General features: G+C 35.4%; 1 protein-coding gene across 1 annotated transcript; it reads right to left on the bottom strand.

Annotated features, from left to right (window-relative positions):
• Window positions 1-317: 317 nt before the first annotated feature.
• Window positions 318-27,103, bottom strand: gng12a (guanine nucleotide binding protein (G protein), gamma 12a). Its single transcript, XM_048163892.1, has 3 exons — window positions 26,812-27,103; window positions 7,897-8,005; window positions 318-1,688 (listed from the first exon to the last, which is right to left on the bottom strand). The coding sequence occupies exons 2-3, from the start codon at window positions 7,999-8,001 to the stop codon at window positions 1,563-1,565; spliced, it is 231 nt and encodes a 76-aa protein (XP_048019849.1). The 5' UTR covers window positions 8,002-8,005; window positions 26,812-27,103; the 3' UTR covers window positions 318-1,562.

Here is a 27,103-nt window from a genome sequence, read left to right as displayed (position 1 = left end):
ACAAGTAATATGCATGCACACAACGTCATCATTTTCACTAAATTGTGTTTTTGTAGTTTAAACAGACATTAACAGTATCTTTTTCAAAAACTTGCACTTTAAAACCTTTTTTTGCATTTTCAGTCCCTCAAAACACAGTTGTCGTCTAAATGAACGGCCAAAATGCATAAAACGTTTTCCGTTTTTAGTTTAAAAAGGTGTTGTGTAAACGGCCCCTCGTTCTATGAAAAAAAAATAAAAAATTCAAATTTTCAAATGACACCATTTTAGTATAAATTGTTTAGACATTAGATGCAAGAACACATGTATGCGAAGCATTTTGTTTTACTATTTCACAATTTTAATAAAATCTTTCTTTCAAGGTACAGTACGTACAGTATAGCACATGTTATGAAGGCTTGCAAAAATACAGAAATTAGAAAAGAAAAAAAAACAAATAGAAACTTTTTCTTCACAGAGATACTGAGGTCACAGAGATTTGGTTGTGAGTCTCAAATACTGCATAACTTCTTTGATGTCTCTAAAATAATACAGACGTTGCAGCATCAATATATGGTTGCTCGGCCCATTCAAGTTGTGAATGTTAACGTAACGTTTCACGACTGCCCCGTTTAGAAAAAAAACAATCAAATCATAAACAAGATCAAACAGCAGTGGTCTTCCTTTAAAAATTGTGCCTTGGCAGAGGAAAGAAACGTTTAAATCAGAAGGAAAATGCACTTTAAATCTAAAGCATCATCAGAATAGAAAAGTTACTCAGGGTAAACAGATAAAAAGTCTCATCTTTTCTTTCGTATAAATCTGTGATAAGTAAGGAATGCTTTGAACAACCTAAGGCACATGGGTTTGAAAGTGCAGGGTAATGGAATCGGTTCTCTTTTTTCATAAACCACTCTAATAACTTTTCTCTAATGGCTTTGAGTTTGCACATAGTGGTACTTCCTTTCATTGAAAACAAATCAGTATTTGTTTGATGTGATATCGCTTACTATATTGTTTTATTTACCCAGCATGCACTTGACCAGTGGTGATTGCAGAAGCCACGTCAGATTCATTATCCAGTATGAAAAATGGATCTTTCAATTTCATTTATTTCAGTCAGTCCCTTTGCTATAACATTATTCATAGATGCTACAAGAGGAGTATTTAACCCAAGTCTACATATTAGAGATTAAGGGGGATTTAATCAGCGTAGTTGCTAGCTCTTTACATTTCAACTAAAAAGTGTAACTACAGTCACCATTTGGTGGAAAGAGGAACTTAATCACATAAATCACAGCAATTTAGATGTTTTAAAATGGTGTTATTTCCTGGAATGACTTCAGTTTGGCCCCAAACAACCAATCAGAAGACAAGGGATGCTGGTAAATATGAGATGCAATGCTAATCATTACCAAAATGGCAATTAATTAGTACTGATTGGAGTTTATTTACAGTAATAAATACTGTAAGAGCTAAATATAGTTAAGACATGGCACAAAGTTATACTAAGGAGCAAGAGCTGGACGTAAGGCAAAGTTGAGTAGAAGTAATTAAATAAGATGACCATAGCGTTAGTTACACTACAATATAGTGCAGGGCTTTTTGTCCTTGAAGGGGTTTTCTGAGGCAGGGATGCCCATGAGCAGGGGGTCGTATTTGGCGTTTTCTCCACAGTAACGCATGAGGTCAGCAGAGGCCTTGGATACCTGGATAAAACAAGTCAGAATGTGAAAAATGTTCTTGCATGTTTTTTTTTTATTATTAAATGTAACCATTTGATGCTCTAATTATTAAAATCACAAATAAACTATACAGTGGGGATCGAAAGTTTGGGAACCCCTTTCAGAATCTGTGAAAATGTGAAAATTAAAAAAAAACAAAAAACAAGAGAGATCATACAAAATGCATGTTATTTTTTGTTTAGTACTGTCCTGAGTAAGATATTTTACGTAAAAGATGTTTACATATAGTCCACAAGACAAAACAATAGCTGAATTTATTAAAATAACCCCGTTCAAAAGTTTGGGAACCCTTGGATCTTAATACTGTGTGTGGTTACCTGATGATCCACGACTGTTTTTATGTTTTGTGATGGTTGTTCATGAGTCTCTTGTTTGTTCTGAGCAGTTAAACTGAGCTCTGTTCTTCAGAAAAATCCTCCAGGTCCTGCAAATTCTTCAGTTTTCCAGCATCTTTTGCATATTTGAACCCTTTCCAGCAGTGACTGAATGAATTTGAGATCCATCTTTTCACACTGAGGACAGTTGAGGGACGCAAACACAACTATTAAAAAAGGTTTAAACATTCACTGATGCTCCAGAAGAAAACACAATGCATTAAGATCTGGGGGGTGAAAACTTTTTGAATTTGAAGATCAAGGTAAATTGTACTTAATTTTTCTTCTGGGAAACATGCAAGTATCTTCTGTTGCTTCTGATGGGCAAGTACTAAATGAAGAACAATGATATTTAAAGGTGCCCTAGAATCAGAATTTGAATTTACCTCGGCATAGTTGAATAACAAGAGTTCAGTACATGGAAAAGACATACATTGAGTTTCAAACCCCATTGTTTCCTCCTTCTTATGTAAATCTCATTTGTTTAAAAGACTTCCGGAAAACACTCGGATCTCAACATAACACCGACTGTTACGTAACAGTCGGGATCATTAATATGTATGACCCTAATATTTGCATAATGCCAGCCTATTTGACGCATTAGACAAGGAAAGGCAGTATTAACGGCTGGATCTGTGCACAGACAAGGTAAGCAAGCAAGAACAACAGCGAAAAATGGCAGATGGAGCAATAATAACTGACATGATCCATGATATCATGATATTTTTAGTGATATTTGTAAATTGTCTTTCTAAATGTTTCATTAGCATGTTGCTAATATACTGTTAAATGTGGTTAAAGTTACCATCGTTTCTTACTGTATTCACGGAGACGAGAGTCGTTGCTATTTTCATTTTTAAACACGTGCAGTCTGTATAATTCATAAACACAACTTCATTCTTTATAAATCTCTCCAACAGTGTGTAATGTTAGCTTTAGCCACAGAGCATAGCCTCAAACTCACACAGAATCAAACGTAACCATCTAAATAAATACTTTACTCACATAATTCGAAGCATGCATACAGCATGCATGACGAACATCTTGTAAAGATCCATTTGAGGGTTATATTAGCTGTGTGAACTTTGTTTATGCAATGTATATATAGTCGAGAGCTCGTGGGGCAGAGGGAGCACATCTCTTAAAGGGGCCTGTGCTGAAAAAAATCAGTGCATAGTTAATGATGCCCCAAAATAGGCAGTTAAAAAAATTAATTAAAAAAAAATCTATGGGGTATTTTGAGCTGAAACTTCACAGACACATTCAGGGGACACCTAGGACTTATATTACATCTTGTAAAAAAACAATCTAGGGCACCTTTAAACAAAATAAGAAAAATGTGGACATCTTCATCCTGTTCAAAAGTTTTCACCCCCCAGATCTTAATGCATCGTGTTTCCTTCTGGAGCATCAGTGAATGTTTGAACCTTTTTTAATAGTTGTGTTTGAGTCCCTCAATTGTCCTCAGCATGAAAAGATGAATCACAAAATCATACAGTAACTGCTGGAAAGGGTTCAAATATGCAAAAGATGCTGGAAAACTGAAGAATTTGCAGGACCTGGAGGATTTTTCTGAAGAACAGAGCTCAGTTTAACTGCTCAGAACAAACAAGAGACTCATGAACAACCATCACAAAACATAAAAACAGTCGTGGATCATCAGGTAACCACACACAGTATTAAGATCCAAGGGTTCCCAAACTTTTGAACGGGGTTATTTTAATAAATCCAGCTATTGCTTTGTCTTGTGGACTATATGTAAACATCTTGTATGCAAAATATCTTACTCAGGACAGTACTAAACAAAAAATAACATGCATTTTGTATGATCTCTCTTGTTTTGTAAAAAAATTTCACATTTTCACAGATTCTGAAAGGGGTTCCCAAACTTTCGATCCCCACTGTGGCTTACTCTTTCTTTTTACTTCAAAACAAGAATTTACACCACCATTTAAAAGTTTGGGCTCGCAAGATTTTTTTTTTTATGTTTCTGATGTTGTTCTAATGTTTCTTTTTTAATGTTCAGTCTGAAGTCTCTTATGCTCATCAAGGCTGCATTAATTTGATCAAAAATACAGTAAAAGCAGTAATAATATGAATTAAATATAAAAATAACTTTTTATTTTAATATATTTTTAAATGTAATTTATTCCTGTGATGGCAAAGCTGAATTTACAGCATCATTACTCCAGTCTTTGTGTCATATGATCCTTCAAAAAAAAATTCTAATATGCTGATTTGATACTCAAGGAACATTCTTTCTTATTATTAATGTTGAAAGCCGTTGTGCTGTTGAAAACCACAATACATTTTTGAGGTTTTTTTCTTATTCTGATGAATAGAAAGTTCAAAAGAAAAAGCATTTATTTAAAATACTGGGTGTGTCTCAGTCAGTTCCCTAGCTTCCTTTGTCATGAATCAGTATATCGTGTTCACAAATTCAGGCACTGCAAGGACAGTAAGGACCCTGGCTCACTACACATTGGGACACTGATGACTATTTCTGGCAACATAACATCCTCATTGTACAACATCACTACTGATTTTTAAGAACAGCAGCAGAACTGATGTCTTTCTGACATATTTTTTTAAAAATGTTATTAAAGTACATTACGATAAATACTTTGCTTGACATGCATGTTTATGCTGAAATATAATTAAATAATGGTTAAAAAAAAAATCTATTATGTGTCATTACGTAGTGACTTCAGAGCTTTCATTAAAGGTGCTAAAGAGGATCTTTTCGTCGACTGAGAAACCAAAGACTGTTAGTGAGTTTTTTAAATGAGTGCATGCGTAAGAATTCCGAGGGAACGCCTCCCAAAACTTGTGCACGAGTATTGGAACACGAGTGTTTGTTCACCACCAGCATTCGCTGTGTCATGTTAGTGGATTCATTATGTCGGACTCACCGCAGGTAACTCATAATCTGCAGTTGTTATTCCTGTCTCCTGACAAAAACATTGCATGCGGCGCCTGTGGAGTGTGGAAAGTTACTGGAGCGCGCAGCCGTGCTCGTCTCTCACAAGGAACGTCATGGCAGTGATTGACAAGCCAGAGGGCCAATGATGATCGCGTAAACGATTGGCTGATGTTTTTAAGGCCCTACCTCGTGCACAGATGATGTATATTAATATTAATCCTTTCATTGCACCTAACAAATAGTCTTTTATCAGTTAGTAAAGACAGTTTCAAGTAATATTGCAAAAATGTATAAAACAAAACATCCTCTTTAGCACCTTTAAGTAGGGGTCTGCAGACTCGGTCCTAGAGGGCCAGTGTCCTGCAGAGTTTAGCTCCAACCCCAATTAAACACACCTGAACCAACTAATCAAGGTCTAGTTAGGCGCATACTAGAAACTTCCAGGCAGGTGTGTTGAGGCAAGTTGGAGCTAAACTATGCAGGACAGTGGCCCTCCAGGACAGAGTTTGGAGACTCCTGCATTAAGGGAACATAGTGAGCATCAATGCTCCCTGGTTTTCAATGTGCATTGTGGTACTTTTTTTTTAGGAAGGTGAACGTTTCAGTATGTGGTTCGGCCCTTAAAATGTCTGACCAACTGATCAGTGCCCTTAATATTTAACTAGGGAGCTGATTGAGACGCACCCATTATTTTTATAGCAGCATTTTCTTAGCGATATGCTATTTACACTAGGTGAAAATAGCGATAGATTCTATTTACACCAGTTCTTTCTTTGTAATAAGAGTAAATAGTAATATTGGCAGATACTGGTTGCACCTCAGTATTTTTGTAGCTACATTAACAGGACCAATAATATCATAGAGTATAAATAGTTATATTTATTAAAATTATTAAATGGATGCTGCCTTATTGGGAGAGTAAAAAAACCTCCCTACACCCTCCCCTAAACCTAACACTTTTAATATTATTAAACACTCGTTCGCAGTTCGTTTCCATTTTTAGAACATTATTTTCATTTTTATTGAAAATAAATGCGAGCTCGGCAAAAGGCACATTCGATCCCGCGTCGATCACGTTGAAAGCCCGGTTTGCTAACCTTACTTGCTAGTGCTACGCCACTGAAGATGTTGAATTATGTGCATCATTTTTAAAACTTGTGTGGCCCAACCAGAGATTGGTGGGCAGAGCTAGTGTAAATATTGTTTGCCAACAAGGGACGCTATTTGCACTTAGTGTAAATAGACACTCCGTTATTTATTCATTTTCTGTAACATTTTAAATGTCTTTTGTGACATTTTTGATCAATTTAATGTATATTTGCTAAATAAAAGTTTTAATTTCTTTTATTATCTTTTATTAAAAATCTCAATGACCCCAAACTTTTGAAGGGTATCATTACCATAACCTTTTTCAAAAATGAAATCACATACATGCACATATCTTTACTGTATGTCTGTATATCTCTATTGTTCCATTTTTACTAAATAAAATAAAAACATAAAATTGAGAAAAAAAAAACATAATATTAAAACGTATTTAAATGCATTGTGTTCACTACAGATGTATTTGCAGATAACTACACTCTTAAAAATAAAAGTTCTTTATTGGAATTCATGGTTCCATGAAGAACTTTTAACAATTTAAACTTTTAAACACAAACATTTGTTAATAGTGGAAACATGTTCTTTAGATTATTAAAATACTCTTTACATAATGAAAAAAAAAAAAAAAAGAAAAGTTCATTTACGAACTGTTCACTAAAAGGTTCTTTGGGGAACCAAAAATTACTCTTACGCCATTGCTATGAAAATCCATTTTCGGAACCTTTATTTTTAAGAGCGTACCAACAAATTAATTAATAATGCCTGTATAAAAATTCTCCATATTTTTGATTCTGTTAAAAATGTGTAATCACTTGGAATAAAATATATTCTAGAGGTATTTGGTTCCGTCAGCCATGTTGTTTATATTTTGTATATATATATATATATATATATATATATATATATATATATATATATATATATATATATATATATATATATATATATATATATATATATGTGACCCTGGACCACAAAACCAGTCATAAGTCGCACTGGTATATTTGTAGCAATAGCCAATAATACATTGTGTGGGTCAACATTATCATTTTTTTTTTTTTTTTTTTTTTTTTTTTTAATGCCAAAAATCATTAGGATGTTAAGTAAAGATCATGTCCCATGAAGATATTTTGTAAATTTCCTACCCTTATATATATATATATATATATATATATATATATATATATATATATATATATATATATATATATATATATATATATATATATATATATATATATATATATATATATATATATATATATATATATATATATATATATATATATATATATATATATATATATATATATATATATATATATATATATATATATATATATATATATATATATATATATATACACACACACTATATATATATATATATATATATATATATATATATATATATATATATATATAAATGTATTTTTGTGAGTGGATATGCATTGCTAAGGACTTCATTTGGACAACTTTAAAGGCAATTTTCTCAGTATTTTAATTTTTTTGCACCCTCAGATCACGGCCAGACATTGTTCTATCCTAATAAACCATACATCAATGGAAAGCTTATTTAGTCAACTTTCAGATGAAGTATAAATCTCAATTAAAAAACAAATTGACCCTTATAACTGGTTTTGTGCTCCAGGGTCACATAAGGGAAAGGGTCAAAGGTGATCATCTATGGTGATAAATAAAATGGCCCTAAAAGGTATGTTCACAGTAATGGGTTAATTCACTCACAAAATAGACTCGCAACAAAACATACCTTTATCCTCTCGATACTGGCCTCGACTTTCAGCTGCTGTACCATCCTCCTAGCATGTGCCAGGTTGTTTGAGCCCGCCATTTTAGAGGACATTTTTGAAACCATATAACTGTAACAAAAAAAAACACACACACACAAAACATGAAGTTACAGAATCTACAGATGTCATAAAACACTTATATGTTGTTATATGCCAGTGTCAAAGAACAGAACATATCTGACGCATACAGCGGAAGAAAGTTATGACAACATCACATTGACAAATCCTTCCTCCAAACTTGTCATACAGTAACAGATGAAATCTAGAGCAATTTTACAATAAAAAGGTACAAAAATGAATGCAAAAGAAAACAGTCTTCCTAAAATAAAAACATCTGACTGTACTGTCATGTATTCAGTACAGTCCCACACCCCTTACCCACACAAACTAGAAGGTTATGAAATCAATACGCAATAGCTACTTACTGACAGACACTCAATTGATGCTTAATTCTCTGCAGATAAAATGACAAAACCTGTTCAGGAAGCAAAGTAATACTGGAATTCAAGTGATTGTTCTGTGGAAAACAAATTATGCCATGGGCTTTTAGCGGCTGATAGAAACCACATTTGAATTCATAATAATGACAGTTCTATTTAATATACATTTCTGTCATTCCTTGCTTTCATTTCAAATATATTTTATGCCACTCATGCCAATCAAACCTGAAAAGCTAGAATCTTTTAACAGGATAAACAGGATAAAATGAATGAATAGCTTTTTCATTTAAAGCAGGGATGTGTTAAATTAAGATTTCTTATCTAGTTATGTTTTTATTTTTTTCAGTCTTCTCTGCATTCTGTTCTCAGTCGATTTTACACGCAAGAACACATTCTACGCCATAAGATGTGTCTGTAATCAGGTCAGGTGAGTCAAACCAGCATAATAACTAATTCAAAAGTTCCTGTAATGTATTATGTAAAATCTGTTTTCAGCTTCCTGCATTCCCTAAAGACAACTGGAATACTCATAAACACTAAAATACAAAATACAAAAGGATTATTTTCACTGACTTCTGGGTACAGGAAGAGGAAATATCGCAGCGCTGTTTTCGCCTGATGGTGTTTTAGGTTTCTAGTCCTCAAAGACAATTTTTTTTTTTTTCAGATGGGACATGTCCTACTTTACCTGGCTTGAGGAAGTATGGCAGTGGCATTATGTCACACACACTTACAAAACCAGGACAGTGTTACAGTGCTGTCTATAGGGAAAGATTACATAACCACAAATGCTCATCCAGAATATACAGATCACAGTTGACAAACTGCAGGAGACTACAACTGCCCAGTTTAAGCTATTCAACTTCATTAATGCCAAAGAAACTCATTCAAAAAAGCAATTGCCATCACGAAAAATAGAAGTTGACCAAAAATCATAACTTTTCCAATTACTGTTTATGGCATGAAACAGGTTTGGAAAAATCTTTAGGTCATTTCCCATTGCTATTATACCCATGAAGTCAGAGAGGAACATTCCGATGTTGTCTAAATAACCTACTGGAACATTGAGGCTAAATATAGTAACAGAAGATACAAAGTACACTGGATGCCATCATTTACAATACACATAGGAAGACAATCTGCACAGATAAGTGTTCATCTCAGAAAATGTGCTGATGACTATGTTCTGCATACAGGTATATGGATGTGTGTATGGGTGGTACTCTTTTGGAAAGAGCACAAAACATGTCCCTGTCTCAGTGGTGCCCAATTAGGCCTGAGGTCACCAACAGCTGCCGCTAGACCGTTCATCAGCAGATGTAATCAGCCGCTCCTGCTAACTGCTCACTTAGTCATGTGATCTGACACCAGCACGCCCTGATCAACCGACCGTAGAAATGCAACTCATTCTCACTCAGCATGTACTATTATGACTATTCAGCACATTCAGACTTGCATCACCTGAAGGCAGCAAAAGAATAGTGTTCAAATTTTAGGTAAGCTCAGGTTTAGCATTAAACACACTAGGAAGATAAAACAAATCACAATTCAATATGCAAAAAAAAAAAAAAAACGTGTGAAACAAGAATATTATTTAGTATGCAAAATGATTTAAAGGTTTAGTCCACTTTTAAATAAACTTTTCCTGATAATTTACTCACCCCCATGTCATCCAAGATGTCCATGTCTTTCTTTCTTCAGTCGAAAAGAAATTAAGGTTTTTGATGAAAACATTCCAGGATTTTTTTTTCCATATAGTGGACTTGAATGGGCACCAAACAGTTAAAGGTCAAAATTAGTTTCACTGCAGCTTCAAATTGTTCTACAGCAGGGGTCTCAAACTCAAATTGTCGGGGGGCCGTTTCTGTGATTGACACCTCATAGGAGGGCCATATTATCCTTCAAGCGCAAGGAAGCGCAACATTTCAGAAAATGTACTTTCCTTTGCATTATTTCTCATTTACTTCAAATTTCATTAGGTCTACTAAAATAATTTTATACCCATTCTATAAATATCTTATTTACTATACTAAATGTAAACAGCAGTGTCTCTCTCATTGTTACAGAGTGTAATATAATTATATAATACTATTACTAATATAATGCTATTAATTGAAATAGTCTGGTGCGACTTCTCACATCCAACAAGATATATGGAATAAAAAAATCAGTAATTTAGGAACAAAACCAGCAACACTTGTGGCATGGAGGGGTCACAAATAAACAAAAAAACTGGAGCTATATAACTTTATTTTGCCAAAAAAATAAAAATCTCTCATTGTTACATACATTATTAGTTTTTAACATCTAGTGGAAGTATTTTCCCTTACTTTATGTTAGCTAATACAATCCCTGAATACATTTGTACACTCCTTTGTTTCTTGACAGACACCTGCAGCGCTTGTGCTCACACAGCTGGGCCACATTTGTCCAAGATGCCGTTTGAGCATCGGTAACGTTTAATGGCTGCATCGGACGCGTTTCGGTGGTTTAAATCGGCGCTCGTGACTTAAAGTCGAGTGCTTTTATTGTAATTTAGGCAAGCGCGCTCATAATAGAAGCGATTGAGAGCGCGGCTCATGGCTGCATAGCAACGACAGACGCCACTGGAGCGAAAGCGCATTAGAAAGAAGGAGAATGCGGCGCGGCCGCTTATGTGACGCGATATGTGAATGCCCCTTAGAACAGCGACTTTTTCTTTGCATATCAGACAGGTAGCAACTAGAGAATAATAATAATAATTTAGCGGGCCGGATTATGTTTTATTTTTGAGATCAGTTGCGGGCCGGTTAGAGGGGGTGGGCGGGCCGTATGGCCCGCGGGCCGGCAGTTTGAGACCACTGTTCTACACAATCCCAGATGAGAAATAAGGGTGAAACAATCACTCATTTTCTGAAAAAAATTGAAAAAAGTTTTAACCATAAATGCTCATCTTGAACTAGCTCTCTTCTTCTCTATTAGAATTCCGGCAGTGTAGACACTGCTAAGTGTATTACTGCCCTCCACAGGTCAAAGTTTGAACTAATTTTTATATGCAATATGCTAGTGCAATAGTATATAACAATTAGTTCAAAACTTTGACCTGTGGAGGGCAGTAATACACTTAGCAGTGTCTACACTGCCGGAATTCTAATAGAGAAGAAGAAGAGAGCTAGTTCAAGATGAGCATTTATTGTTAATATGTATAATTTTTTTTTTTTTTTTTTTTTTCAGAAAATGAGTGATTGTTTCACTAGATAAGACCCTTATTTCTCATCTGGGATCATGTAGAACAATTTGAAGCTGCAGTGAAACTAATTTTGACCTTCAACTATTTGGTGCCCACTGAAGTTCACTATATGGAAAAAAAATCCTGGAATGTTTTCATCAAAAACTTTATTTCTTTTCGACTGAAGAAAGAAAGACATAAACATCTTGGATGACATGGGGGTGAGTAAATTATCAGGAAAAGTTTATTTAAAAAAGTGGACTAATCCTTTAAGAAAGAAGCCCAACTGTAATTTAATATACAAATATTACGACAACAACGTCATCAAAATCTGTTATGTCTTTGAATGATGGACATTATATGAATGTAAGTCTATTTTACATTTCAGAAAGAAGAAAAAAAGCAGATGAAACCAGGGCTGAAATTATCTACTAAAAGTTTGAATGGCATTTGGCTGAATTATTTGCACACATTTATAGCAGTGCTTCTCAACCTAGAGGCCCTTAGATGTCTTAAAATTTTAGATTTTTAAATACTTTCAAAATGCATCTTAATGATACTGTAAACTATTCATCAATACATTCATCCATTTTTATTTTTTTTGTTTTTTTAATATTGCATAAAAAAAAAAAAATGGTCAAGTTTGATTTCATGACGACTTTAAACAATGTCATAATTTGATCTTCCTGTGAAATTATTTCTCTCTGGTGACATATGCCAGACTTCTCCAATCATTTTGTGCGCATAAATCCCGCCCCTTTCTTACACTTGACTGCAAGCTCGTATTCAGATCTGCCTCAATCCAGTCGACAACCGATGGAAAGTACCTATCCTATTTCTTTTTATTTTTCAATATTCCTATTCTCTCAGATGCATGTCACAACACGAAAGACATGAACTGCCACTACTTCCATCACATCGCAACTTTAAAATGTCATTATGTATTTCAGATCACATGCAACTAATTCAACAACTTAAACACGAAAATTCTTCTGACAATTTTTTTTCATGGCTGCATAAAACCCTCAAAGTGTCAGGTGATAAAATGTTTGTGCTACTAAATTTTGTGTGCGTGTGTGCGTGCGTGTGTGTGTGCGTGTGTGGTTGAGATATTTGCATAGAAAGATATTCCTTTGAAAAAAAGACATGCTGAGCAGAGTAAGTAACAAGTTTAAGTAATAAATAATGTGTGCAATAACAAATTCTACATCTGGAGAACATCTGTGGCATCGGGGTTTTACTCTATGAAATGGTGAACTGATGATGATGATGATGAATGATTGACATGAGAGATGTAAGATATTAGGCCGGTTATCTTTCCAGCTCTCTTTCTCCAGAATCTTCGAACAATTTATTTATGTGGGACTTTCAATGGAGCAATTGAAATTTTATTAGGTAGGGCAGAGGTCACTTCTACAGAAAGCAGTCTGCCAACCCCCAGGGTCCAGTTCTACAGAAACAGAGATCTGTATGCATAGTCAAATGTGAAGTGGTTTGAGATCTGACAGAAATATTGTCCAACCGTTATTCTACAGAAAGCATCAGCCTAGACTTTTTTTTTCCCCATATTACATGAAAAAAACACATCTATCATGTAATTTATTCATGTGGTGGTTTTTGTGTGTGTGTGTGTGTGTGTGTGTGTGTGTGTGTGTGTGTGTGTGTGTGTGTGTGTGTGTGTGTGTGTGTGTGTGTGTGTGTGTGTGTGTGTGTGTGTGTGTGTGTAAATTATGATATTTTTTTTGGAGATTCTTTGATGAATAGAAAGTTCAAAAGAACAGCATTTATTTAAAATAGAAATATTTTGTAACATTATAAATCTTTACGGTCACTTTTCTGAATAATAAAAAAAAAATATTTCATTTAAAAAAAAAATGTGTTTACTTGTAACATTTTAAATGTCAGTTTTAAATGTTACAAGTGAACAACATTATAAATGTACAGTTTATAAAATGGATGTTCATAATGGGATTGACTAAGTATTCTATTTAACAGTGTTTTTAAATTAGTATTTTAAAAGATTAACTTTAAATGAGCATTAGATAAACAAAAAGATAATCTAAATGGAAATGAGCATGAACAATTAAATATATTATATAATGACCGACACAAATAAATTAATATTAATAAAATTAATATTATTACTATAATCTGATTTGCAACCAACAGTGTAAAGCACAAAAGGTGATGTCATGCACTTGCCCAAGCATCATGCAGTATTAATGACCAAGTCAAAAATAGCCACTGCAGTGACTCCCAGCAGGTGGGAATATGTGAACAAGTTCTCAAAAAAAAGAGCCAATCCACACTGATCAACACAGGGCCAGGGCTACAATAATGGGCCATTATCATGCAGTGCCTGGGGCCTAAACAAACACCAGCTCTTGGAGATAATGTCTCATGTACGTCAGCATGCGTGCGGGCCTGATAACCAGAGCTGTGTGTCGAGGTTTCACCCTTTGGAAAACAAATAGCTTTGTCGTGAGGGGATGAACTGGTGCAGAGGTAGTTCCCAAAGTCAAGCAACCCAGGAAAATTCTGGGGGTGGGAACATTTGGAAAGCAAAAGAATTGTATTTTTGTTCTTCTTTTGTGGTTTAAGAGTGAATTACATGAGAAAGAGAGAGAGGGAGAGAGAGAGAGAAAAAGAGGATGCAGCTGTGAACGAGAGGTTGTGTGTATATCAATGGGCATGATGCCAGATATGCTGGTGCAACAGAGGTGCAATAAAACTCCAGTCCATTGTGTTCTCCGCCTGCCACCCCCCTCTAAATGCCCCCATTCATCTCAGCAGCTGAGAAATGCACAACTATTCAAACTTCGAACAACAAACTCACCCCAACAGAGCTCTGCGTTTAGACTACAGCCCTAAAACAAAGCAGTCTTTATGAAGCCCCGGCCACTGGCAGCTCCACTGTGTATGAGTACATCAGATTATATATCGCTATCTGAGGCCAAAGGTCTGCGCTTGGCTCCTCCCAGTTAATATGCTGGATGGCTCAATAACAGGGAAAACACTGTAATGTCACACAGCAGCGACTGAGTTTGGGTTTTTACAGGGAGGGTCTTTGTGCCGAGGGGCTCCACTATGGGAAAATTGAGACAAGAAAACAAGCAGAAATGTAGAATGAGAGAAAGAAAAACTTGCTGTGAGATTATGGAAAACAAGTGATCTTTAAAAAGATAATCTTAAAGGGATAGTTCACCCAAAAATGTTCATTTACTAACCTTCATATTGTTCCAAACTTGTATGACTTTCTTCTGTGGAGGGCTGCGCGATTTATCGAAAAGTAACATTGAACATAAACGCGATTATCGCTAAAACGATATTATTGATATTATTAATTATGGAATCGCACAGGCTGCGATTATTTTTTTATGCGCAGCTTGTCAAAGTATGGCTCCAAATGCTAATCCATCTGAAAGCACTGCGAATTTGAGTCGCTTATAATGTACATTTGAAAAAGCAACACGCGTCAAACATCTTTCCAGACATGAGAAGCATTTATTAACATCTTGACCAACAAAAGACAACATTTAATAACATGTTTTTGCTTCAAACTCACTTCATAATGACAGATGAGCATCCTTCTGTGAGATGATGTGGCTTCTAACACAGAATAAGGCAGTCGTGTTTTTATTAGTCATGTTTAATAAAAACATTTCAATGCGTGTCATCCGCGTGTTATCTTCTGCGGCAGGGCATAATTTGAGTTTCTGCACAAGAGCGCCCTCTGGCTTTCAGATGGAGAAGAATTTACTACTGATCACAGAGCCGTACAGCTCTGACAAGCTGCGCATTAAATAATCGCAGCCTTTGCCAAATCGTGTGCGATTTTATCGTGATAAATCCTGCAGCCCTATTTTTTAATAATTTTTTTATGTTCTTAACGTTCTTTTGTGTTCAGCAGAAAACTAAAAGTTATACAGGTGGTAGCAAAGTAGTTGCTTGCCCTCTTCCATGTGTCTATCATTTTCTGATCTTTAGATATGACTCCAGTCCAGGGCTCCAGACTAGAAAAAAAAAAACTGACAAGAGAGTCAGTGGCTCCTAAAATGAAACATTTAGGAGCCAAATGAATTGAGTGAATGAATTACAGATGCTTGTTCAGAAGCAGTTTAGTTCCCATTTGATGCTGTCATTCTAGTGTTGTGATTGTTTTTGTATAATATTCATCTCACTTCTGTTTTGTAGAATATTCATGCTTGATTGAAGTTGGAGTAAGAAATGGAAAAAGTAATTGTGAGAAAGTTTAAAATAAGAAAAACAAAAGTCACATTGTGAGAAATAAACTCAATAGTTATGAGAAACAACATCACAATTGTGAGATATTAAGTTGCAACTAGGAGATATAAAGTCGAAAATATGAGAAATTAAGTTGCAACTGCAAAACAAAGTCACAATTTGTTTTTTACTCTGAAGTGGAAAATGCTTGCATAATTCCTTAACCCCAAATGTGCAGTAAATTTGAGGTGAAAATTCAATATGCCAACTGAACCTGATGTGAAATATGCATGTGGAAATCTTTTGCCTTCACTTTTCGCAAACTGAATTTTGCCCAATTAAAAAACAAAAAAAAAACAAAAAGCTGAACACTGGCACACTGTGACCACACTATAAGTATGAGTAATTCTAATAGTGATGTTTGCCTCATTAATCACAAGCACACAATCATAGCACTATATTGTAAAGAAGTGATCTTGTAACATTCTGATCTGGAGTCAGGCAAAATGTCACTACAATTTTATGCCTGATATGACTAAAGGAAAAGGAAAGTACTTCAAAATGCACTTTAGTTCCAGGTAAGCAGAGCTAGTCAAGGACAAAAGCACATGGAGCATGTGACTGGGGGAGAATAAAACACACGGAAAGAGACTTCAGAGAAAAAACCTTTACACAGTGAAATGAAAAAGAAAGTGTTTCTAAAGTGAAAATATATGAGGTGGAATGTAGTACCCAAAATTTCTAACAAGGGACATGACAAGAAAGCCACCAACGGCACATGGCCTACTTTGACTACATGGGAAACCCCACAGAGAAATTTGGTTTATATCGATTATGTTAAATTATCAATAAAAGTTCTTTTGCTAGGGATAGAGGACAAAAAGTCCCACAAAGTTTTTTAACTACAATTTTAAAGGAGTTCCCCAAAATTCACACAAAATGAAACATTACTTACTGTCCTACTAAGCTAAAGGGAATCCTGACACAGCATATAAAACATGCAAAATGTATTTGGTGCATCCCAGTATTTCAAAACTTATTTCATTTCAATATAGACACTGAAATTAAAAACAAGTAGTTCAGTAAGTAAGTCAGACGTTGATTCAGTAATTGCAGTCTGATGGATTCAGTCCAGGATTCATCATAAGGACTTGTAAGAGACTATTCTGGTTGTGCTATTATTGTATATTGTGGTATCATAGTATGTTTGTTTTTGCATGCAGCCTGTGAGTCTTGCCATTGCACATGACACAACACACTTGGTCAAACAGAACATATTTGATGTTTATTGTATTATTTGATGTTTAATGTATTATTTGATGTTATATGCAGCTCTGTGGAGGAGAATATTACACCAAAAAGGGGGTGGGGGTGGCTTTAGAAGAGATAATTTTGAAACAAAATGTCTGTTAAACATGACAACCCAGTGTATGACCAGGAAGAAAAAAAAAAAAAAAAAGGGGGGGGGGGGTGGGAAATGACATTCTTGTCAATACTGGGTTTGTTTTCCTTGTCACCCTTGTTCCTGGTAATCAAATGTCTTTGAATCTAAAATGAAGACCTGCTTCAGTTCTAACATCAAGTCCAGTTGGGGCTGCTTCACAAAGCAGGAAGAGAAAGTGAGATGGTTGTCCGAACATAGAGGGCACTTGTATAGCTCCATGCCACCTGCACACTCCATTCTCCTCAAAGACAAAATACTTTGGGGCCCTACGGCCACCCTGAATGTGAGCTTCTCCCACACAGAACCGCTCACAAAACTCCCTTCACAAGTCCCCCCAACAGGCCAACCTCATGTCTTTGAGGAAGCTTCCCAAACTTCTCATAATCCCTGCTTTGTTCCCCCCTGACAGTGAACTTCCCCTTAGAGTCTCACAGAGCTTTGTTTCCTCATCACAACCACCTGAGGGTGTTCACTGCAATGGGCACTTTCTCAGTTTACAGAATAAAACACCTTGCTGGATCAATGGCTTCCATTCATCAGTTGCCTCATGGGAGCCACTTCCTCGAGTCTCATCCATATCTACTCTCAGGGGGGAATGCTCTCGCCACCTTCCCAATAGGAAGATCATTTTGGCATATTCCTGTGCATAAGTGGAAGTTACGTCCAAATAAGAATAGGTGGGTTTGATTCCCAGAGGAAACATATACTGGAAAAATGTCAACCTTGAATGCATTCCACTTTGTTTTGGATAAAGGCATCTGGCAAATGCATTCTTTTAAAGAGGATTTAACCAGAATCATAAAGTTCTTTATGATTCCCATCCCTAGACAGGAAAGACATGCCTAAACTTCATCACCTTATTTGTACTCCCACCAACAATTGGGAAATCTATTATGCAGATAAAACTGCTGTAATCTGCTGTTAAATTCCTTAAAATGTAATAAATGCAATGACAACATTTTTATGCTACTATATAAAGATAACCGTCACTACCAAATAAAGCAGCACCTCAAAAAGGATAAGAGCAGGTTATAGAGTAACAGAACCTTGTGTTGATATCTCTGACACATCTGTTATAAGATCTCCATTTATGGTCAAATGCTGTGCCTTTGTATTGATTTAAAAAAAAAAAAAAAAAAAAAACTTTTAAGATGAATTTGGACTAGTTCTAACAGTTGTAGTTAATTAACAAATATGATATCTCAGAGTTACTCAGTATAAATCACTCTTCCTTGCTGTTGGTGTCAGACAGCAAGGAAATGTAAACTTTGACCAACTGGTCTTGGTCAAGTTAAAAGGGGACGTATCATTCTGACCATCTGTCAGTGTTAATGTGCTATGTCTCACCATGTGGGTCTGACCCCTACCAAACTCTACAATGGAAAACTGTGTCAAAAGGCAGCATTTTTTTTTTAACCATGACCTCAATGGACTTCATCCACAAAATCACGAGTGCAGAATCAAGTGTGGTCCGCTATCGCCACCTTTTGGAGACAAAAGCTAGTGCAGGGTTGTAGCTCCTGAAACAAAATCTTTGTGGTCACAGGCCAGCATTTGAACATAAAAATCCCTACCAGATATATATTACCAGCAGATGGCATCCTAGTATGTTGAGTTTGAGCTTGGCTATAGTAGGCACATGATCTGAAATCTTTAGCTTTAACAGTACAAATATTTCAATATTCCATTTAAAAAAAAAAAAAATGCATGTTCATAATGAATTACTAATTACAAACATAATATTATGAATAATAAATAACCACTATAATTAAACTACTACTACCTACTACCACTACCACTACCACTCCTACACAATAAAAATAATAAATATCGTTTTTGATTAAGTACAGCACATCGCACTACAGGACACTGTCGTCTTAATTTGAAATCTCATGTCACACAAATTCGCAATAAATATTGCGTGAAATGTGCCTTATTCCAAATCACCGACAGAACTACAATTGAGAAAATACTACTGCTGCTGCTGCTTTATATTAAAGAGATCTTTCATGCAGATACATATCTTATTTACAGACCGATTCAGATATGGATGGTATTTGAGACCGAGACAAACACGCCTGGAGGCACATGATTTTGACAAGGGTGATACAATAATTCCATTCATCAAACTGGGATGGAGGTGAATAACTGGCAGACATACAAGGTAGAGTCCACAAATTCTCAAAGACCTTAAGCCCATCAGTTCACCCCTCATATGCACTGTACATTATATAGACTCACCAGCCAATTTATTAGATATACCTTGTAATACTGGGTTGGACCTCCTTTTGCCTTCAGAATGGCCTAATTCTTCGTGGCATAGATTCAACAAGGTGCTAGAAACATTCCTCAGAGATTTGTCCATATTGACATGATAGCATCACACAGTTGCTGCAAATTTGTCGGCTACACATCCATGATGCGAATCTTCCGTTCCACCACATCCCAAAGGTGCTCTACTGGATTGAGGTCTGGTGGAGGCCATTTGAGTATAGTGAACTCAATGTCATGTTCAAGAAACCAGTTTGAAATCATTTGAGCTTTGTGACATGGCGTGTTATCCTGCTGGAAGTATCCATCAGAAGATGGGTACACTGTTGTCATAAAGGGATAGACATGGATGTGGCATTTAAACAATGCTCAGATAGGGGCCTAAAGCGTGCCAAGAAAATATCTCCCACACCATTACACCACCAGCACCAGCCTGAACCGTTGACGCAAGGCAGGATGGATCCATGCTTTCATGTTATTTACACCAAATTCTGGCCCTACCATCTGAATGTGGCAGTAGAAATTGAGACTCATCAGACCAGGCAATGTTTTTCCCAATCTTCTATTGTCCAATTATGGTGAGCCCATGTGAACTGTAGCCTCAGTTTCTTGTACTTAGCTGATAGGAGTATCACTCTGTGTGGTTTTCTGCTGCTGTAGCACATCTGCCTCAAGGTTCGACATGTTGCGCATTCAGAGATGCTCTTCTGCAGACCTCGGTTGTATCGAGTGGTTATTTGAGTTACTGTTGCCTTCCTATCAGCTTGAACCAGTCTGGCCATTCCCCTCTGATCTCTGACATAATAAACAAGACATTTTCGCCGACAGAACTGGCGCTCACTGGATATTTTCTCTTTTTTGGACCATCCTTTGTAAACCTTAGAGATAGTTGTGAAAATCCCACTAGATCAGCAGTTTGTGAAATACTCTGACCAGCCCATCTGGCATCAACAACCTTCCCATGTTCAAAATCACTTAAATTGCCTTTCTTCCTCATTCTGATGCTCATTTTGAATTTCAGCAAATCATCTTGACCATGTCTACATGCCTAAATGCAAATTGCTTAAATTAAATTGCTGCCATGGCTGAATAGATATTTGCATTAATGAGCAGTTCAACAGGTGTACCTTACAAAGTGGCCGGTGAGTGTGAGATGTATTACATTCTAAATTTATTAACCATGCAGGTCAAGGAAAGCCAAAGAGAAACATGAATTTTAGATGCTTTAATAACCGTTTTCATGTTTGACATGAAACTAGGAAAATATTGACTAAAATGACACATGATCTTGTAATGTTATTATTGCATAATTTTAATCTTCAAGTCTTTTGATTTAGTGTGCAGTTCTGAAGTCATGCAGCAGCGCTTTTACAATTATAAGGTTCTATCTGACATTTGACAAAATTGAGTTATTCACATATTCATATTCTGTGACAACTTATTTACATTATGTGATGCGTTTCTTTTTTTAAGTTGTGTACATTTTGGTACTTTTTTTTTTTTAGAAAACAAAAAGGTTCTATCTACAAAGTCACACTCTAACTTGGTTCTATAAGGTTCTATCTGCGTGAGCCAATCAGCACTTCAAATGCACACACGAGCACCAATCAGGATCAGCGTTCTTTGTCATGTCGCCGCAATAGCGGAAGAGAGCGCACGAAAACGCTAAAATCGGTAAGGAGAAGACTAAATAATTTCACACAATGCGATGTTTATTAAAAACCTTGTGAACAACTATTTTATTATTTTATTTATGATCTTGTCAATGACAGCAGCCCAAATTCCAGGGAATTACAGTCTTTTTGTGTGTTTTGTTGCATCTGATTGCTGAGGAGTTATTTTCAGTTAGACACCACGTTAGCCAGCAGCGCTATTAAAGGATTATTTCACTTTCAAATTAAAATTTCCTGATAATTTACTCACCCCCATGTCATCCAATATGTCCATGTCCTTCTCTCTTCAGTCGAAAAGAAATTAAGGTTTTTGATGAAAACATTCCAGGATTTTTCTCCATATAGTGGACTTCAATGGAGCCCAAACAGTTGAAGGTCAAAATTACAGTTTCATTGCAGCTTCAAAGCGTTTTACATGATCCCAGATGAGAAATTAGGGTTTTATCTAGAGAAACCATCACTCATTTTCTGAAAAAAAAAAAAAAAAAAAAAAAAAGTACATTTTAACCATAAATGCTCATCTTGAACTAGCTCTCTTCTTCTTCTCTATTAGAATGCTGGCAGTGTAGACACTGCTAAGTGTATTACTGCCCTCCTCAGGTCAAAGTTTGAAATAATTGTTATATACTTGCACTAGCATATTGTATATGACAATGACAATCAAACTTTGACCTGAGAAGGGCAGAAATACACTTAGCAGTGTCTACACTGCTGGAATTCTAATAGAGAAGAAGAAGAGAACTAGTTCAAGATGAGCATTTATGGTTAAAATGTATAAAATTAAAAAAAAAAAAAAAAAAATTTAGAAAATGAGCGATGGTTTCTCTAGATAAGACCCTTATTCCTCGTCTGGGATCATGTAGAACGCTTTGAAGCTGCAATGAAACTAATTTTGACCTTCAACCGTTTGAGGCCATTGAAGTCCACTATAAGGTGAAAAATCCTGGAATGTTTTCATCAAAAACCTTCATTTCTTTTCGACTGAAGAGAGAAGGACATGAACATCTTGGATGACATGGGGGTGAGTAAATTATCAGGAAAATTTTATTTGAAAGTGAACTAATCCTTTAAGAGGATAGATTCCGGTTTTGTAGTCTATTTGCTTATTTCCAGTCATGTCACTGTCATACGAGGGAAAGTTATGTATATATTAGGTTATGTTTTAACCTTGATCCATCCTGTTTACTTGAATTGAGCTGTATAGCTAAAGCTCTATGCTATGGCATACTGGATCAAAGTGTATACTAGATTAAGTGAGATGAAATGTTACATTTTACATTGTTGGTAAAAAAAACGGAGTTGTTGCATAGTTGAAAACGTATATATTTTAAATATAAAAATATTTTTAATTACATATAGTCAGTGAAACATTTTTCAATGTTTATTAAAATTTGTTAAACAACTTTGCTGAAGCATTATCCGTTTTCTTGCAGTTTTTTAGTCTTAAAATGTCTTAAATTTTATATAAAGCCTTAAAAGTTCAAATAGTCAACAATTTAATTGATGGGTCTTAATTACAACAATAAACGTTAGCATGTTATTTCAGCCATACTGATGTCTAGAGAGAAAGCCATTTTACCTCTCCCACTTTCTGTGGAATAAAGTCTTGCTCAGATGTATTACAGTAGCTGTTTTCTGTCTAAACAAAAGGAAACAAACTTAAATGGTTCCTGCAATAATGTGTTAAATTACCCATCATATCCCTACCTAAATTTAACATCTGCACTGGACAAAAGATTTAGCACTGCCTTTTATGCTTAACTTGAACAAGCAAAATATATTTAGAATATGAAATAAATGTCATAAAAACCATTAAATGTAACTTTCTCAACACGTTGTTACAACACTAATTTTATGTTTTACAACAAATTATAAGTAAACTGTTTGTGTTTCTTGAAAATCATTGCTTCAATTAATTTTTTGGCAGATAGACCCTTATAATTCCAAGCAAATAGTGTTTTTTTTTTAGAATTAGAAGGTTCCATTTGACCCGTTCCAAAAATCCCCATTTACAAATTTGAGAAGATTATGATATTGTATATTTAGAATACATTTGGGGTCCCTGTCATTTTCATGTTTGAAAGAAACTTGTTACCCATATAGTTTTTGCTATATGAAATATATGGAGTGCAAAAACTTTGAAGCTCAATATCTCCAAACTGCTCAGAACGCAGATAGAACCCGGGAAGGCCACAACTCCAACCCATTCTAAATGCACCAAACTAAACATAATCATAGCATTATAGCCAGTCCATAGAGACCATGTGCCAGTTATTTTAGTAAAATTTATATACTATTATATTTCGAATTAGTTCTATATTTTAAGTTAAACTGTAGTAATTTTGTTATGTGGTTGTCATTTTCATTATTTTTTGTTTTTTAATATTTCTATTTAGCTGTAATTTATTTGTATTGCAGTTTTAGCTTTAGTAATTTAAGTGCTTCAACTGAATTTCAGCATTTCTCATTTTCAAAATTTTACACCTAATAAAAAAAATTATCTGGTTAACAACAACAACACTGCCACATGCCATTACAGAAGACTACAAAATGTCCACTTCTAGTTCAAGAATGTCTTTGGAAAGACATTTGGACATGACAGTTATTCAGATGTTTCCTTATTCAGTTCTGTATCTAGCTGTAAGGTGAGAGCGGTGGTGACAGACAAATATAACTTATCTTCATGTGGCTTCTGAGGAAACCAGAAGTGCAACACTCAAGTTTCTCAATCAAATTGAGAAAGGGTATGAACTATTGCAACAATTACGAACATTGGCTAAAGGTTACAATGCCTCTTCAGTACAACTTCACAGCCAACTTTTTAAAATTTTATTAGTCTTATAGCCTAATACGGTAGTAACAGTGACTATACACTGTATATCATAACCAAAAACTAAACAGAAGAAAGAGAAAGTAGGTTAAAGCTGCACATAGTTTTCAAAGTTAGCAGGGCATTTACATTTCCTTGTGTAATGGGAAAACACCAGTGTTTAAAACCATATTCCAGCCAAATGTTTGAGAGCTGGTGGGTCTGGGGAAGCAGTAAACCATTGTTTTGATTTTGTTGTTGAATTTTTCATTTTATGGAAAAGAAAAAACTTTTGTTGGGCGGGTCACGCACATGCTGTAATGTAACTGTATTGCCGGAATTAACCCAATACTGATGATTCATGTGTAATGATTCCAAAAGGTACAACGTGTCGCACAAAACATTTCTTAAGTTGAAGCAGCGCTGTGGTCAGTAGAGGTTTGGTTTTGTCAGAGCTCTGTTTCCAGTCACATCCTCTGACTAACAGATAGAACATAAACATAGGAGGACAGATTTGAACAGTAATGTGGTTAATCACTGCAACACTAACAGCCACCACTCTCTCAAAGGGAAGTAGAGGGATTGTGTGTCTGCATTTTTTTATTCATCCAAAAATAAGAAATCTGTCATCATTTACTTCTTATGTTGATATTCTTATATTAATCCATAAGTCTGTGTGAAATGAAAATTCCCCTGGTCTATTTTCTAAATGCCCGTTACTGGTCTTACTGTGATTCATTCATTTTTTTTTACCTTATAGTGTTTAATCAAAATGTCATATCTGGATTTTCTGGTGAAAAGACAGACTTCTCTCTGGTTTAGCCCGATTAAACCCATCCCTTTCTTGACTGCAAGCTTGCATTCAGATCTGCCTCCAGCAAATGAATCGAACCAAATACCCAGCCTACATTTTTCACTCGGATGTATGTCACAATATAGAAAGAAAAGATCGGTTGCTACTTCCATTTCATCACAACTTTACAGAATATTAAGGCAGCTCTTAGCCTTTTCCATACAACCACCATTCATGGTGATCACATCTATCAAGCTTATATCAAATCAGGACGCGAATTTGCTGATTCTCCATAGGTTCATTCAAAAAATTCCAATGAATTTTTACAATACCATTTTCAATTGCAAGTAAAATAAGGTCTGTGGCATTACCGAAAGAGAAATAGTGAGAGAACCCATGATTCAAGAATGCTAATAATGTTTTAGGATATTTTATGTACATTTTATGTATTAACGTTTGATGATTTCAAGTTGGATGTCGATGGCATGTTGCTGACTGGAAAGCTACAGTGAAAAATTAATCAAACTTTAGTCTGTTCATCACAAACACATCATACGACTCCGGAAGAATGAGAATATAGCACTTGAGTCATATAGTCTGCTTTTATGGTTTTTCTTCTTTGTCCATTTTGGACATTTTAGACACAAACAACATGGTGGAGAGTAAAAAAAAAAAAATCTGTTTTTGAGTAAAGTGTTCCTTTAAACAGTAACCTAATCTGATTTAGTAGTTCACTGACATCCTCAGGGCCATGTGTCCGCTTTCAAACGAGATCAGACTAGATTCAAAGTACTCTTCTCCCTATGAAGACAACATGGATGTGTCTACTGAGCAGATAACATCAGACTTTTTCACTGCTCACAAAACAAGGGCTCAGGAGGACGGTCCTTGATCAGTGTTTGATGAAAGAGAGAAATGAAGGGCATCCTCACTGGTCTCAAATGGAGTCTGGGTCATTAACAGTGTAGTCATGCGTGCAAACCCCTTTCAGAGAGCCAAAACTAGGGAGTTTAAACATATACTGGACTACAAGTTTCATAGCCAGAGCACATCCCCTATGGCAGGAGTTTTCAATTTTTTAAATGCCACTAAACCACAAATATGATCATCCACGTGCGAGGGTCCCCCAATCCTAAATTTTAAAAGACAGCTATATATTTTCATGTATAAAGAGTAAAGACCCAATTTATACTATATAAATGCATATTATAAACATGTGTAAAATATTATTTGGAGAATATTTAGTTTCTGTTACTTTTTTCTACATATAGTACTATAAGATGTATTTTTTTGTTTATTTATTTTACTTACCACTTTTATCATTTAGTCATTTAAAGCAACATTTTTATTTATTTACGTATTTAGATAAATTTTTTAATTTATTTTACATCAAAAGCATGTTTACATTCAATGTTTACATTGTTTTTATCTAAACTTTTGCATGGACCTCATAACACGCTCTTGTGGCCCCCTCAGGTCAGTTTGAAAACCCCTGCTCTGACTTTAGAGAAAGAAAATTCAATTATCTTGGTTTACTTGTAGACAGTTTGATCTGAGGCAGTTTCATAGAAGTTGAGAAAGTCCTTCTCACACCAGAAAAGGATTTCTGGTGTATGTCATTTTAAAACAAACATACCAGAATAATTTTGGCCTGCTATAACAATGATTCAAATACAGGAATTTCCCTCGCATACCAAAGGGTGGATACTAGGCATTCAATAAACTTTAACTTTGTAGTAGGCTACATGAGTCTGATTTATTAAACCGAAAATAAGTAGGTGCCTATATTTCACATTGACCAAGACCTGTTGATTCGTGACTTTGTTATCTGCTTCACAACTGGATATAAACTCCACCTTAAAGGATTACCAGGCGACAACTTTCTCATTTCGACAGACAAATGTATCTAGGCCACAAAAATAAGCAATAGAGTTGCCACATTTCGTGTTACATATGAAATACAAGTAAATTAAATGCGTAACACTCATTCGCCGTCGACAGTTTTACTCTTACCTTTAAAAAAATCTCCCAAGCGTGAGTCCTGATAAATCAGTGAAGAAACGGAAAATACGACCCCGAATTGGTTTCACGTAAACTTCAAAAGATCCGTGTGAAAAAAAATTGCCCGGGAAAAGGATCTCAATACTATTTCAAAGTTAAGTGCATTCTTTATCACTATTGTAAATGTATTCTTGTTACTTTGTGAATGACACCGTTTGTAGCACTTCCACCTACGCCGACCAATCACAGTCGGCGTACGGCATGACGTCACCGTCGACCTTTCGAAGGCATCGAACTGTGGGAG

Source organism: Megalobrama amblycephala, linkage group LG17 (genome assembly GCF_018812025.1).
Source record: "Megalobrama amblycephala isolate DHTTF-2021 linkage group LG17, ASM1881202v1, whole genome shotgun sequence".
NCBI classification, from domain to species: Eukaryota; Metazoa; Chordata; class Actinopteri; order Cypriniformes; family Xenocyprididae; genus Megalobrama; species Megalobrama amblycephala.
The sequence above is the reverse complement of the archived record's forward strand: the minus strand, read 5'-3'. Positions and strand labels throughout refer to the sequence as shown.

What these genes read in the sequence shown, in the direction of transcription:
- gng12a (XM_048163892.1), bottom strand. Translation starts at nt 8,001, where the DNA reads ATGGTTTCAAAAATGTCCTCTAAAATGGCGGGCTCAAACAACCTGGCA. An exon ending in CCAGTATCGAGAGGATAAAG is followed by an intron (nt 1,689 to 7,896) that starts GTATGTTTTGTT and finishes TGTTTTATCCAG; the next exon opens with GTATCCAAGGCCTCTGCTGA.